Below are 17164 nucleotides of genomic sequence, written 5' to 3'. Positions count from 1 at the left end.
GTGTGCAGTGTAATATGTCAGTCCACTGCGGGATGAGGACCTTTGACATACCACCGCTGGTCAATGTGCGGTTCGGTGATGCGGGGAGCATAGAAGTTGGGAGAGAAGATGGACAGTACAACATTGTTGCTGCGTTGTGTAACACATCCCTGCCGCAGCCAAAACAGCTGTTGTATGCATGGTGGTCACCAGTGGCGGCTTGTGACTTGCCTACTAGGTGGGGCAGTTGAGTGACCTCTCAAAATATGGTGTTATAATTAGTGATAAAACTGTCTTATCTACCGACGGTCGGCATTTATAAACAATACGAAACAAAAAAAAGCACTCTGATGCTCTCCCCATGACCCTCAAGTCCACACTACACAACCCGTTTGACACTGCCAAAAGCCTAAAGAACAATTACAGATCAGCTGATACGACTCGACAAATTAGTCGAGGCAACCAAGACCTGCATACTGTACAATAGCCGCCACATGCTGTCATACAACCCACCGACACAAACATTTGTATTGACAACCCTTACTCGTTGGCTCTGTCGGGTGGTGGCGGGTTTTAACGACACGTTTATATATTTACGCGATCTAACCCAAAAACCTCTATTAAGGACGTTAATAAAATGTACACAGGCTCTACTATTTTCTTTACTTTTCACTCCAGCTTGTTTCGTTGTGTGGTCACTGTCTCACTGTTTGTGGTAACTGTAACACCACTTTACACTGACTACATTGTCAAATGGAAAGATACGTTTATACTGATATCCTCCACATTTTAATTTGGGTTTAAGCCACGATTAAGTTCAATGTAACAAATATTTCTGGTTTTAAGGCCACATGAGTGATATTAGAGTACATGCCTAACCATATTTTAATCGACCTATTAAATTCCCATTAAATAATTAACATAGCTTACCGCACATAATATCCCCAAGATGGGCGACTCTAAAATAGGCTGCCTTTCCTCTGAATTGACCTATTTCCAGGGTGTTTCAAAAAGATGGACCCGTTTTGAAATCGCTATATCTCTGCAACCACGAACCGCCCATGAATGAAAATCTTACCACTTGAAAGGGCGGGGTATAGACAGGGTGGGGCATAGAGAGGGCGGGGCATAGAGTGGGTGGGGCATAGGGCGGGGCATATAGTTTCAAATAATTACCGTGAGATGCCTCTCCCAGCTCACAAACATCCCCTAGCGTCAGTCATTCACAAGACGCTTACCCCGCAACACAAGGCGTTTTGCAGTTCAGCAAGACTGAATCCGTAATTGCGGTGCAGCGTGCGTTTCAACGGCGTTTTGGCATTGATCCGCCAATGTCAAAGAGCATTCGTCGTTGGTACTGACAATTTGAGGAAGCAGGTTGCTGTTGATGTAAGGGGAAGAGCACAGGGCGACCACACACCTCCGAGGAAAACGTGAGAAGAGAGGCGTTTGGGACGAATTAAACTATCGTCTCGATGTTGTCCGTACAGCAGGTGGAGGGCACATAGAGCATTTATAAAATGGTTAGTAAAACTTGATAACTCATTAAACCGTTTGTAACTTTTCGTGTATTTGTACCATGTTGCCATCGTGAAATATACTGCTTTGAAATTGGGTCCATATTTTTTAAACACCCTGTATTTCTTAATTTGGCACGCCGATCCTTCTGAGGAGCAAACTTTTCAATCGCTCGTCTGTTGAAGTCTAGAATTTCATTGATCAGCTTCTTTTACATTGAAAGCAAGTGCATTGAGGCGGTCCTGGGACATGGCGTTTCTCAGAAATGTTTTCAATCTTTTCAAAGTTGAAAAACACCTTTCAGCTTCATCAATGGTCATCGGGGTCGCAATGTGATAATCCGAAGGAGTTTCAAAGTCTCAGAGAAGGTGGTATTCAGGTTGATTTCCCCGGTCGCCTGAGGGCTGGTTGATGTCGATTGAGCGGGCTCTGTAATAAACCTCAACTCTCACCGGTGGTTACAGGCCCAGGTGATTGCTGCGATGCACCCAACGATGACCTCGCAGTCTTAAGAGGCAAGAGTTCAAGTCTTGACTGGGGTCAACTCGTCCTGCTCTAACTCGCACGTATCTCCACCCTCCCCCCATTTTCCGAATTATGCTTTTGCTAGTTATGCCACGAATCACAGTATCATTCGGATTTCTCGGAGCAGTACAAACCTTCGTGTAAAAGATAACAGCCCAGGAAAGCGGATATATTTTCAGAGCTACACTGGCACGAGTTAATGAATACCACTGGAAAGCGCACGGTGATTGTCCCATGGGTCGCCTTGCCCCTGCCATGGGGCATTTTACAATTAATGGCTGAGGGCTGCTGACCGTTGATTTATGAGTGACGCTCCCATTGCTTGTTTGAGCTGGCGGTGATTTTTCCAAGCGTTTGACTCGCAATGTTTCAAGTTTTATTGGCGAAAGACTTGTTCAATTGTTTGAGTTGGCAGTGAGTTGCTCGGGTATTTGAGAAGTTGACCGGGCTTAAGCGGCGCTTACAAAAGGTGAGTGGGGGGGGGTGTTAGAAAATATTTCCCGACCGTGGTCGAAAAGGATATTAAAATACCTGTGGTGGCCCACGCGTTAACACAGGCACACACGCACACCCCAGTCAATTATGACTGCAAGAGACGCGTGCAGAGCGGCAAAGGGTGGCTTGAGGACAGAAACGCAGTGTTGCCGCGTCGTAATATGCCCTCTAGCATCTGATGCGTGCGGCTAAGTTTCTTACAGAGATGGATGAATATTTTTGTGAAGCTGTTGGCCTGTTTGAACTTCGTTCGCGCCGTACGTAGCCAACCATGCTAGTCAGAGGTGCGGGGGAAGGACAACAGAACTAAACACAAAGGAAGGCACGGGCCATCCCTGGCTTCAACTTCGCATCACCTCCTTACACGATGATGCAAGTGAGCACGACGCAAATCTCAAAGTGACGAGTGGTCGAATCTGAGCTCCAGCAGGCGCGAGCGAGTTTGATCAGTTCTGTTCGTTTCTCTATCAATAAACATACAGTCGCGTTTTTTTTTTGTATCGACTACGACATCAGAAATTACTCAAAACAATCGCTGCGCGTGTGTGAACATGTCTTTACGACACAACCACCAAAGCCACAATGAACGGCATCAGAATTTGACGTTTGGTTGCCACGTTAACTCATACCGTCTGGTTATTATCGATAAAGTTATCGGTGAACATCGCTGCAGAGCCAGATATCCAAATGTTGTTGAGTTTGGTGATCTCGATCAATTCAACGAGAGGGCAGTTCTGCGGCTGAATGGAAATCGATTACATCTGCGTGAGACTGCATTTGGGGGAAAAAAAGTCGCTTGACAGCGGGTGAAGGAGATATCCCGTCTTTAATGAGAGGCCGATTGAAAGGTGCCAAAGGCGTCATTTTCCAACTTGCTTCAGTGAGGCGATTACCGACGAGAGTACATTGGTCTTTGTGCGGCAGAGGTCGCAACCGGGTACCCGATACCCGATACCCGTACCCTACCCGATACCCGGCTACCCGTACCCAGCCGGGTACGGGTACCCGTTTGCGACCCTGGTGCGGCCGGGTACGGGTACGGGTAGTCCGTGAGTCACTGGTGAGTAACTGTTTGTCACTCATTTCGGGTAGGGTACGGGTTAGCGACCCTGGTTCGGCCGGGTACGGGTATACGGGTAAGGAATCAAAACCCGTTTGCGACCTCTGTTGCGCGGTGGCTCCAGATGGAATTGATGTGATGCTTTCAAGCGGTGGTTCTTAACCTGGGGTGCGAGATGCCCTCTCTGGGTGTGCGAGACATGGCCAGATTTAATTTAGAAGGTAAATCATCGATACACTTTCTTTCATCAAACCTATGCATGTATTAACATAATGAAAGTTTAAACGATTGCGAACGGAAGGGGTGCAAGGCTGCAGTCAAGGTTAAGAACCACTCACTTAAAGGTTTTGTACAGTGTGTACATGGCGTTGAAGAAAGTGGGTAGCAGTTTATAATCGCTTGAAGAAGTAGATTGCCGTCGAAAGGGTGGTTTAATAAAGTGTACATTGTAAAAGTACAACTGCTCTGTGGTTTATATTTTAATGCTTCTCCCCTGCGAAAACGGCGTGATGTCAAAAGGTAATTGCCACTGATGCTACCGCCCAGCGCCATCGCTTCCTTCCTGCTGCTCGACCTCTGGGCAGACATCTGTGGACCAGGTAACCATCTGTGATCCAGGCAGTTACCTGTGATCCAGGCAGTTACCTGTGATCCAGGCAACCACCTGTGATCCAGGCAGTTACCTGTGATCCAGGCAGTTACCTGTGATCCAGGCAACCACCTGTGGACCAGGCAGCCACCTGGTTCTCAAATGTAGTGAGGTGATGGTCTCAGTCCGGTCATATTTTATTTTAGCAGGTAAGGCCCACTGTGCCACATAGCTCTTTTTCAAATAATAGCTCAACAAAATGGCTTAACATATGGAAATGTATAGCCGCCAAATACTCTAAACGTGTGATGTTGATTCTAACTGTGGAGGGAAAAACCGGAGGACCCGGAGAAATATCCATGCGACCACGGGGAGAGAGACACGCAAACTCCAAATATACAGCAGCAGGTGTCAATTTCGGGATCGAACCCACGACCTCCTGCATACCAGGTGATGGAGTTAACATCCCGTCACTGACGTGCAGGGGGTAGGGGGGGACAAAAAATCAAACGCAAAAAGCAGTCCTCAAGAAATAAATTTTGAATCTAGATTTACAAGTGCATAGCTACTGGTGGCTTTCTAATATCGGAAGGAAGAGCGTTCCAGACGGCCGCAAAAGCGCATCTGAAAGCGCGCGACACGGTGACCGTCTTCGTTCGGCGGTTTGCCAAAATCTGCTGCTGCGAGGATGACGGAGTCCGCGTGATGATGGTTTGCTCTGCTCCTCTTGTGACGACGACGACAACCCGTGGTGCTTTTCCCTCGCCCGGCTGCCCGAGCCTCCTCTTCCTGTGTGGGCTCCGCTCCGACTCTGATTCCTTCCCCAAGCGCGGAACAGATGGAGATAAACCATCATCACCATCATCACCACCAACCAGCAGCAGCATCAGCAGCAGCCATGGTCAATCCGCTGCTGCATGAATACCTCGTTGATGGTCATTATTCACACATTTATTTCTCACAACCATGTTGGGTCAGGCAAGGGGAGGGGGGGGTACACACTTGGTTGAAACAAAATTCAACACGGAGGGATGGGGGGCACTGTTGCCAAAATAATAATAATAAAAAGTTTGGGAACCGCTGTTGTAGAGATGGAGCGTAACAATCCGCTGGCGTGCAGGCGTTTGGTGGATCTCATGAACGCCGCGAGAGACGGCGATGGCTTTGGGGAAGGCCAAACAATCCAACAGTGGCCGATGACCGTCGGTGGTGATTCGAATAGCTGCCCGTGCAGGTAGGGGAGGCAGGTGGGGGGGGTAACACAAGGAAGGGGAAGATTTTTCGATTTAAAGCTTTCGTGACTGCAGGGATTCATCTTCTTGGTTCTTTCGGTAAAGTCACGTAGAAGGGAAGTAATAAAATAATAAAAATAAAACATAATAATATAATTCTCACGACGTTTCGGCCACAACGCAAGCCGAAACGTCGTGAGAATTATTTTATTATTTTTATTTTTATTATTTTAATACTTCCCACGCGGTGTGTTTTGAAAACACAGTTTTCATCCCGTCTTAAATACACGCGCACTTACTGTTAAGGGCGTCTTTCTTTCCTCCTCTGTTTACAGAGCGAAATTTGAGTAAAGGCTGACCAGTAACAACAATTCCAGGGCCACGGCCCCCCCCCCCCACGACACCGCCGTTTATCAAAGGTAATTTGACTAAAGGATGTAAAGATGTTGGGTTTTTTTGAGTCCCTAGAAAATCCCAAAGCCGTAGCTTTAAGAAAGAGAAAATTTGACTAGAAATTCTATAGCGTTCTTGTGTTTTGTGAACGGTAACAACCATCAGCTATTCAAGAATGAGATGTTTTTTCTATGCCAAAGGGGTGAAAGCAATGCGAAAGAAAACGTGTTTAAATTAAAACATTATCATCAGCCACTGTTGGATGAAAGTTTTTTCCCTCCCACTGAACCATTGCCACCTCTCACAGGTTTCGCGATGCCAAAGTTCCAATTGGCTCCTGCGCGTGGCCACAATTTCATCTCTCCGCTTCAAATCTAGAATTAGCCTGATAACTTTCATCAAAATTGTCTTATGGTTGTTATTGTTTGACTTGCAACCCACTGGGATTTTTTTGCACACAGCGTTGAAATGCGGTGCTTTTGTTTCTGGACGACTTTGATGTTTTTTCCAGGATTTTGCTGTTGCGTGTAGTCACTTTAAGATGTTTCTTGTTCATGTTTTTGTTTGTTGCGGTTGCACCCGAGTCAAGAGCCGCATGGCTCACAGGGAAATTACCTAATAAATGAAACTGAATGAAACTGAAAAACCACCAACTCGTGAAGTCAAAATTGCGGCCATATAATTTTAGACAGCTACAGACTTCATAATTTTTAGGAATCATCAGTGCAGCGTAAGCCACCATTGCCTCCTGCTGCCGTGTGTCTCGTCAGGGCTCCACGCCTGATCACCGTGGAGGAAAGTTGCCACTTTTATTCATAGTTATTTAAACGATTGTTCTCTTATTCATATTCTTGGTTCTTTCGGTAAAGTCACGTAGAAGGGAAACAATAAAATAATAAAAATATTAAACAATATTAAACAATATTTTTTATTGGCTAATATCATCAAGATCGGTGATTCCGTTGCAGTATGATGTCTTTGTAACCACAGCAGCGCCACTTATTTCAACTCAAAGCCACACTTTCTGGAATTCCCCAGCGATCAGCATGTTTTCATTACGAGTTCGGCTATTTGCATATTGCGTGTCTCTTCTGGGAGGAATGGGGGGGGGGACACAAACCGAGCCCCATTATTTCACACGGGTAACGCGACACGACTGGGGGGGGGGGCACTGAGAGAGAGGCGATGCGTGGGGTGGTTGGTGGTGGTTGGCGTTATTGTTGTAAGAAGAAGTCCACAATTCAAACATTCCCAGCCACCCCGCCCTCCACCGCGGCTTAATCCTGGCTGAAAGAAATCCCAATCCACCTCCATCACAACCACCACCGTCACCAACCTCCACCTCCTCCCTGCCTTCTTTCTCCCCCGAGCGCATCGTGCTTATAAGAGGCCGTTCGCCGTCGCGAGACGATGTCACAGAGGGAGCGGTGGAGCTGCTACTGTCGAAGTCAGCCAAGAGCCGACGAGAGCCACCATGGAGAAAGGGTTTGATTCGATGGCTGCATTGGACGCCCCTCCGGTGAGACACCCCGGAGTTAGAGGGTGACCGTCAAACACCTCGTCTGTTACTGCATTCAATGTCCCTGAAGGTGTTCTCTTCCTCGCCTGGTGTACAGGAGGTCGTCGGTTCGAATCCCGACCCTGACGCTTGCTGTATATTTGGAGTTTGCGTGTCTCTCTCTCTGTTCATGTGGATTTTTCTCCGGGTCCTTCGGGTTTTCCCATCTACTTTTAGAATCAACATCACGCGTTTAGGGTATTTGGCTGCTGTACATGATCACGTGATAAGCGTAAGTCCCACTGAGCTATTCAGCTCTTTTACAGAAGCGACCTGGCTACAGAGAATGGCTCAACGAAGTGGCTTATCACGTGGACATTAATAGCAGCCAAATACTTACAAGGCATTAATTGGCAGAAAAAAACATCTTAAAATAAAATAAAAACTAATGCAGGACCCTCCCGACAAAGAAACCGCAATTCAGTGTGACTTTCCTGGATAAAGAAGTGATTGATATAATAATTATGCGATATAAAGGCAGAGCAAAATTAAATATGGGTGGAGCAGTGGTGCACTGGTTAGCACTTCGCCATGTGAGCCCTGGGGCCGTGATTTCGATTCCCGGACACGACCAACATCAGTGGCGCTTGATACCTACATGTAAATACTCGTTCATTGGCTGATAACACCTCGATATATAGAGGACCGCAGAACTTGGGGGAGGAGTGGGGGGTTGGTGGATGTGCAGGTGCCCTGGATATCAGGGTTTTGATGCAGTTGATGGTTCCCAGCAGCAGGATGGGACACGGTAGCCTTCTCGAGGTGTCGCACCTCTTACGTGCTGTCGCGTTTCCTTAAACACCGCTCGTACCAAATTTCGATTTAAAGCTTTCGTGACTGCATGGATTCACATTCTTGGTTCTTTCGGTAAAGTCACGTAGAAGGGAAATAATAAAATAATAATAAAACATTTTATTTTTTTATTTTTCCCTTCTACGTGATTTTACTGAAAGAACCAAGAAGACCGCTCGTATCGTCATTTGGGCGAGATGAACATCGTTAATTTGAAAGCAGCACGATTTGGTGATCGTGTCACGCGCCGTGTCTGTGGCTGTCTCGGTCGTACCCGGCCCAGTTCAGGGTTCAGTCGCAAGTTCATCATCATCTACTCGTCGTCGCTGCTGATGCTGGTGCTGATCGAGGTGGTGGTGATCCTGTCTGTTGTGTCAGTACGATCCGTGGTTGTGTCACGCGCCGTGTCTGTGTTTGTCTCAGGCGTACCCGGCCCAGTCCAGGTTCAGCCGCAAGTTCGTCATCGTCTGCGCGTCGCTGCTGGTGCTGCTGGTCGCGGTGGTGGTGGCGGGCGTCCTGCTGGGAGTCTTCATCGGTGGCCAGAACGCGACCGAGGTACGTGTGTTCGTTTGTGTGTTCGTTTGTGTTTGTGTTCGTTTGTGTTTGTGTGTTTGTGTTTGTTTCTGTGTTCGTGTGTTTGTGTGTGTGTTTGTGTGTTCGTGTGTTTGTGTGTGTTTGTGTGATTCTGTGTTTGTTTGTGTTTGTTTGTGTGTGTTTGTGTGATTTTGTGTGTTTGTTTGTGTTTGTTTGTGTGTGTTTGTGTGTTTGTTTGTGTTTGTGTGTTCGTATGTTCGTGTGTCGCGCATTACCCAAGACTGGGATCATGTAGCCACCGCATGCCCAAGCAGCTTCTGTTTGATCCGATCGAGGGGGCGAAATGGGTGCTGCACGACCTCGAGAGTTTATGGACCTAAACTATAAAGCTATATTCTAATTAAACTATATAAACTGTAAAGACATATACTAAACTATAAAAAAAATTTTACTTTACCAGGTAAAGCCCACTGAGTTATATCGCTTTTTTAGATGCGACGTGGCCACAAATGATAGCTTGTGATGTTGATATTTATAGCAGCCAAACACCCAAAATGCATGTTTCTAAATGTGGAGGGAAAAACCGAAGGACCCGTAGAAAATCCATACGATCACGGGGAGAACATGCAAACTCCAAATATACAGGTGTCAGTGAAGTCACGTAGATAGAAAAATAGTAAAAATAATAATAAAAATAATAATGAGTGTACTGGCAGTCTAAAATATAGACTGTAGCAATGGTTATTAAACTGAGTGAGCGTACTGGCAGTCTATAATGTCGACTGGTTAACCTTATCGGCAGAGGACCGACGGGTAATGTTGGAAGCAGCAGCAGCCAGATAATCGCGCGCCGAACAATCATCGATGACCAACTCCATCATATGGCTGCAAGTTTGGTCATACGTGTTATGTATATCGTTTATTGTTCAATTTAAATCACAGTTCCTATGATTACTGTTGTTACATTGTTTTTATTGCTTTATTCTAGTGATTTGAAAACATATGATTAATCTAAATTGTCTCATGGTTGTTGTTGTTGGCTTGCACCACATTGTGATTTTTTCACACAGCGTTTTAATACTTTTTTTTGGGGGGGTGGGGGGGGGGATATTTGCTGGTTTATTCCAGGATGTTTCTGTTGCGCGTCGTCGCTTTAAGATGTTCTGTGTTCATATTTTGTTTGTTGCGGTTGCACCCGACTCAAGAGCCGCATGGCTCACAGGGCTATGCCTAGTAAATGAAACTTGAAACTTGATTCACGACGGGGAGCCCCTCCGCTGGGAACTTCGCGGATTCTGCGGCCGTGAGAGTGAACATTATTAAACATTGATAACCAGTGGGAAATAAAAGATATGCTCAAGGGTAATGGACTTGAACGAGATTAATACTTATTTTTAGAAGCTCACGGGAGAAGATGGCACACTCGGAATGGGATAGAATTAGAATTGAGCCCATGGGAATGGCAGGGCATTATTATGATGATGACGATGACGATTAACGCTTCCTTATACGCGTAACAGAAAATTATACGATAGGCCTGGCTCTCAGATGCGTGTTTGGGCTGTAACGCGTTTTGTGCGGCATTACGTCCGACGTTTCGCTTCGTCGGCTTCTTCAGGAAGCGGATTCAGCCTCTCACTTTCTCCCGTAAGCAACGTCTCTGCATGTGCAGCCACGTTGTGTGACTCCACTGCTGGATGGATGACCTGGTAAACTACGAGTTGGTGAAGGTGGGGAAGGGGGGCACGGGGAGTATAGACAAGGGGGGGGGGGGCTTCGCTGCTCTTCCCTCCACTGCCTTCCACTGCCCACCACGTGGCCCTATGACGACCTGTTTGGGCATGCGGGTCACGTGTTTGAGCACTATCCAGGTTCAGCCCCGCTTAGCTTTCGAGATAGAAAGAGATCGGGCCTGATCTATTATGGGTGATTTGATCAGAGATATTTCTGAATGTAGCCTGATTCGTGTTGCGTTTGTGTGTGTGTGTGTGGGCACGCATGTGTATAATTCGGTGACGATAATCTGGAAACGTGCTGGGCGTCTCCTAAGTTGACTAAGCCTCAAATGAGTACCTGGTGCGGTGTGTAAACATCGCCACTTGGGAAACAAAAGCGACCGGGCGTGGTGCTGGCCACCCACCCCCTCGTGCACCGTGCCGGCCTTCATAGGTGCTCGCTAACAGCACTTGCCCCAAAAGTCTGTCAAGGCTCATAGGGGGGGAACCTTGTTTTTGTAATTTGGTGCCAATGAGAGCAGCTCTATAAGGTGATCGTGAAGGACAAAGATGGGAAGCCCGAGGAGCAGACGGTGCAGGTGAACCCCCAAGAGAACATCGCCACCTTCTACATCCAGAACGGCAACGTCTCCTCCACCACGCTCCTCGACTATGCCAAGGCGAGTCCATCACGCAGCAGCAGCAACATCAACGAATCAGAATCAGTATTTATACTGGAGAAATCCGATGAGCTATAAAGCTCTTTTTCACAGATGTCTAGGTGGGGTGGGTAAGAACGTTACAACAACAAAAAATACAAAAAACACGAAAGTACAAGAAAGGTAAACAACTTCTTGGTTCTTTCGGTAAAGTCACGTAGAAGGGAGATAATAAAATAATAAAACTAAAACATAATAATACAATTCTCACGACGTTTCGGCCACAACACAAGCAGCCGTCCTCAGGTGAAGAACAGGTCTGTCGGAAAGACAACATCTGAATAAACACCACCAAGCTTGACAGCCTATATTTAAGCAGGGGTTAGGGGAGGAAGAGCGCCTTGACAAAGGAATTTACATATCAACAGAGGAATTTAGCATATTTATGAAAAATGCAGATATGGGATTAGTCACTACTTGTGGAATGCGTAGTCATATTATGCCCGTGCATTATGTGGGATTAAAGGTAAACAAATTACCCAAACACAAACAAATACAACTAAACCGTCCCCATACTACCAGGCAAAGCCCACTGAGGTATGAAATCATTTTTCAAAAGCGACCTGGCCACAAATGGTAGCTCAACAAAGTGGCCTATCATTTGGACATTTATATCACCAAAATAATCTAAATCATCTAAATCATCTTAATGCATGTTTCTAAATGTGGAGGTAGGACCCCAAGAAAGAAATCGATGCCAACCACGGAGAGAGTGACAGGCAAACCACATCTGCAGCCAAGAACCCAGCTCCCACAGCAGAAACATCCACATGGCCCGCATCGATGAGCATCCCCAACACCTCCTAGACCTCTAACTGCGGCACCGTGCCCATGATCTACATGTCCGCCGTATACTCCACCACCTCCTAGACCTGCAACGTCACCTCCACCATTCTGCACCTCCGGCACTACCTCCAGGGTCTACAATTCTGATATCACTTCCATTGCCATCTCTGAGGTTTTGAGTAACACCTAAACATTGAAACACTTACACCATCAGCCCCTAAATCTCCAACACCTGCACAAACTCTACCACCTCCACCGCCCATGACCTGACATCCCTTGCCACATTCAACACCATCTGCTAGACCTTGGAGACACAACCACACCACTAGCCACCAAACATGCATCTTCATACACCACCATCTACAAAAACTCCACAGCCATCTTCACCACATCGCAGTCCGTACATGCCACGACCATTATCACCTATAGCTCCACCGCCACCACCAACCCTCTTGGACCTTAGCATCCTCGTAATCTTTCATTTTAAAGACATGAAGTATATTAACAATACCAACATAGTCATGAGTCATAACCACTTCTGTAGTGACAGCCGAACATTACTATTGTGCTCCTAACACAATGCACTCTCGCATCAATGTGCACTGATGCCTACTTTATTGAGGGAAATTTTGGCACGTTAAAAAAAGATTGATCGATTTATAGAAAAAATATGATGATAATGATTCGATGGTCATGGTGATGTTGACGATGTTGACGATGGGGACCATACTGATGATGACTGTGATGTTGGTGATGATGATGATGATGTCGATGGTGATGTTGACGTTTTGTAGAACCTCGTGGTGATGAGAACGAACGACCCGGGCGAGTGCTACGTGCGGAAACTTGGCGCCGAGGATGTCCCGTCGCTCTCCAAGCTGAGAGACAGCCTCAAGAACCTCAACGTGAGCCCAACAACACGAACAACACGAACCAACACCATCACTGGCACCATTAGCAGCACTGGTATTCATGATTGATGCTGTGATTAATAATGGTGGTGATGCTCCTAGAATTGATGATGACGATAATGATAACGATGTTGTTACTACTGCTGCTAATGATGATGATAATGATATATCAAAAAGTGCAGGAGAGAGATGACAGCGATGAATGATGATGACGACGATGTTGATGATGGTCGTGTCACAGGGTAAGACGGTTCAGGAGAAGGACAACCCGGATGCCTCCTCCTTCGTTCCGGGTCCAGAAATCTTCGACCGATCCCTGTTCGGCCGCAGCTCCGGCCTCCTCTGCAAGGACGTCAGAACATTCTGGCTCGTCAAGGGCAGTGAGTACGGCTCTGAGTCCACAACTCAACACTGAGTACAGTTCTTTAGCACAGAACCCAAATACTGAGGAGAAGACGACAGAGTGTAGAACTCACGGCACAAAGTAGAACGCGGGTGGGGAACTTATTCCCCTACCGAGGGCCAAAGACCACCGTCCGTCACTGCGAGAGGTCCTTGCCTACTCGTTGAAGGTACCCAGCGTCGACCACGGCTCCTCTCAACTCACTCCTCTCCCGTTCTCTTCGCAGACCCGACCACACGTGGGTGGTGGAACAAAATCAAGAACGCTGTTGTCAAGGTGTGCAGCATCATCCCCTGCTACATTGGTGTCACCATCCCATTCGGTTAATGATGGACTCAGAGAGATGGTTCTCTGACCAGGCCTGGCAATGCCCCAACCACTCAGATGCCAATGTTCTAATAATCCTACCAACCATAGGGCAATATCCTGTGACCCTACCATCCAGAGACCAATTTCTAATGACCTGACCACTAAGAAACAAGTTTCCAATCACCCGACCACCCCAGAGACAAATGACCAATGACTCATCCATCCAATGTTAATGGAAGGTTGAGTCCAGATTGAGGAGGCTAAAAACTGCATGTTGGGATGGAAAGTTCAAGTCTCAGGTGACGAGGCGTGCAGGTGGATTCACTTAATGGCTGGAAAGGAATGGGTGGAAGTGGCTTCATCATCAGCACTAAAGATCCATAGACTTACACAGAGATCCATAGACCCGCAGAGAGAACCATAGACTCACAGTGAGACCCATGGACTTGCAAAGACCTATAGACTTGCACAGAGGTCCATAGACTTACAGAGAGACCCACATACTTACAAAGACCCATATACTTACACAGAGACATCCATCTACGTACAAAGACCCAAATACTTACAGACATCAATAGACTAACAGAGAAACCCATATACTTACAAAAACCCATAAACTTACACAGAGATCCATAGACCCACACAGAGACCCAATGAGAACCCTGAATGCACTCCGAGTGGCTTCATCGTTAGCGCTGTCTCTACCACATGGGCGCACGCATTAATATCGTTTTTTTCTCCTCACAGACTTTCTATATTGTTTTCCAAATATTATAGGGTGGTTTGTTTTTCCATTTCAGGAATGCATTATCTGAAAACGAGTGCACGTTATATATGTACTCAATTTAATGACCCCGTATTTTAATAAAGATATTCCATAGAGTGATTGCAACTTTCAATTATTTTGTTTCTTAATGGTCTGTCCTGATGTTTTAATCACTGAACCGATGTTTTTATGAGTAATCAGCAACGTGTGCATTAAACTGCGAATGTGAAAGCTCACTTTTGGACCGCGTCATCATTACTTTTTCCATTGTTGATGCACGCCAAACACACTTCTATTTTTTCTTCAGGGTATTTAAGGAATACGGTCTGTTCTCCTATAACGCGTGTGTTCATTGGATATAACGCGATGAATGTATTAGGGAACACATTTTTTTGTTAGAACGCGGATGCGAATTGGATATAACGCGATTGAGTGATCAGAAACTGCGTAGCGCGAGTAGGAATAAGCGCTCGTACGGCTGCCTCTGCGTAGCATCACACGGGGCATTGGGATGCTGCTGGATGCTTCGAGACGCGACCCACGCGCCTCAGTCTTTGTTGGGCCTGCATACACGTGTCACGTGATATCGCGCACTGTGCTTTACCCCCATCTATATATATAAAAGGGAAATTTGTGAATGTGTGTCTTTTCGAAATGTTTAGCATACTTCCCAACATGCAACAAACTTTAAATTTGGCATGTGGGTAGCTTCCAGACTGTACACAATGCAAAAAGTGTAAAAATAGACTTTTGCATTGGGGGGGGAGGGGGCGCAATAATGTATATATTTTGCACGGCTAGTGAGCGGTGACGTCACTTCTGTGATGTCACCCGCATGCGGCAGCGTCACGCAGTGTGCCTGCTGACGTCACGCACCCCCCACCCCCCGCGTAGGCCGTGTATTAATCAAAGACAAGAATCGGGCGAAGCCGGGTAGTAAAGCTAGTGTACTAGTGTAGTATATATTATTTATCATAACGAGATTTTTCCATAACGCGATGTTCTTCATGGACGCAACTACAACCGCGTTATAGAACAGACTTCAACTCAAATATGCAGGCAGGTTCTTAAAAATGAAAGGCTCGTCTGAGTGGCTACTGCCCGACTTTTCAGGCAGTCCGCACGAAATCTTCAGGTCGTCTCCAAGAACGCCCAGAGAGGGGTGGGGTGGCGAGCACCAGGCCCGGCCGCCTTTGTCTCCCCAGCGGCGATGTTTACACGCCACTCGCCAGGTACTCCTTTGAGGCTGATTCGGCCTAGGGGATGCCCTGGACCGGTTCAGATTATAATCGTCACTGGGTGTTGGCCGTGAACGGGGTTCGTAGCGCAGCACCGCGCTAACCGCTGCACCACCGCTCCCCATCCGGCGAGCAGTAACGAGTCACTTCCACGCGCACGTGCGGTTTGGTGAAGTAACATTTTATTTTTTGTTCCAACAACTCGGGCATGCGACGAACAAAGAGAATAGCGAATCGTATTTAAAAAATAAATCAAAAGTGTATTCGTACAATGTGAAGGACGTCCGCCTGTTGTTTCTCTGTAGCGGCCATTGCTGGCGCCCCTTGCTGTGGTTTACACGTTTGTGGCAAATCGCCTGGTGAGGCTGATTGTTGTTGTTGTTGTTATAATCACGAGCGAAACGTCGCAATACTCAAATTGTAAATGGTGCGGGGTTTACTCTCCGACACACAACCGGTGTGCTGATGCCCTCAACTAATTGGCGCGTTTTTGTTTACGTGACAAACCTCACTAATTGGCTGTGTCGGGTGGTGGTGAGTGAACGACACACGTTTACATTTACGCGATTTAACCCCAAACGAAAATCCTTGATTATCGTTGTTGTTGTTGTTTACTGGAGTGTTGTGATCGCCGACCTAAAGGTAATTCGCTCCGTGCTGAATGCGTTTGGTTTGTCAAGAAGCGGAGGATGCCGTTTGCGCTGTGTTGTTGTTTATTTACCCGTACAATAGATTTAACAAACACCCCTTCATGCTCAATCACCGCGTGCGTCTTCTGCGATCTGATGAAATTGGGGAGCATTCCCCGTGATTCGGCCGGTGTAGGCTTACCTGTAATGAATTACGTGTAAAATTGTGCACTTTGTAGCATATGGGAACCTAACAAACCGTTTTTCACAGCTACTGGTAGCCAGCTGCATTTCTTTACGATGATGATGATGATAAGAGAAGGCAGTGGTGATCAGTGGTGATCAGGGATTAGACCCCGGGCCCAATTTATATTTGTGCTAACTTCTGGACCGGTAAGTTGCATGTAACTGAAATTGATATTACTTGAATGTCAATCGACGGACAGGGAGTCGCTAATGTTAACTGGCTGTCGGTTGAGTTGTTGGTGGTTAATGAATATATGCACAATTAAGACTTTGATATTAAAGTTGATTTGAATATGTAAAATACTCATAATATTTGGGTGTAAAATATTAACACTGGCGCTCAAACCCATTAACAGAGGAATTCGGCTGCGGTGTTGTTGTGACGTGGGAGGGTGTCCCTCTGATCGCTATTGCAGATATTGCAGATACGCCATTGCCCTTCTGAAGATGACTTTTGAAATAAACTTTTGCCGTTTCACAACCCCCCCCGCCCACTTAGCGCTCAGATGTTGTGGAGTCGCAACCACTTCTCCGGAGGGCAGAACAGAGCGCAGAGTGACGACTACTCATCGTCTTCGAACTTTATTATTTTTAGTGCTGTTGTCGCTGTCTGTTTAGCCAACCTGTGCGCACCCCACCCCCCCTCGAAAGGATTCAAGAGGGGACACAGCAGACCGGCTACATGTACTGTAGTTGTAACGAGAACCATCCAAAAGGGAACATTTTCTGTTTTGGGCAGACAAAAATTGGTGGTGGTGGTGGGGAGA

General features: G+C 46.6%; 1 protein-coding gene across 1 annotated transcript; it reads left to right on the top strand.

The window, feature by feature from the left end:
* The first annotated feature begins 7111 nt into the window (after nucleotides 1-7111).
* Nucleotides 7112-14520, top strand: LOC144727997 (gastrokine-2-like). Its single transcript, XM_078607181.1, has 6 exons — nucleotides 7112-7310; nucleotides 8565-8696; nucleotides 10933-11070; nucleotides 12690-12800; nucleotides 13048-13186; nucleotides 13436-14520. Exons 1-6 carry the CDS (start codon nucleotides 7266-7268, stop codon nucleotides 13534-13536), a joined length of 666 nt encoding a protein of 221 aa, XP_078463307.1. The 5' UTR covers nucleotides 7112-7265; the 3' UTR covers nucleotides 13537-14520.
* The last annotated feature ends 2644 nt before the right edge of the window (nucleotides 14521-17164 follow it).

The sequence above is a fragment of the Lampetra planeri genome, chromosome 27 (assembly GCF_965212315.1).
Source record: "Lampetra planeri chromosome 27, kcLamPlan1.2.h2, whole genome shotgun sequence".
In the NCBI taxonomy this organism is placed as follows: domain Eukaryota; kingdom Metazoa; phylum Chordata; class Hyperoartia; order Petromyzontiformes; family Petromyzontidae; genus Lampetra; species Lampetra planeri.
The sequence above is the reverse complement of the archived record's forward strand: the minus strand, read 5'-3'. Positions and strand labels throughout refer to the sequence as shown.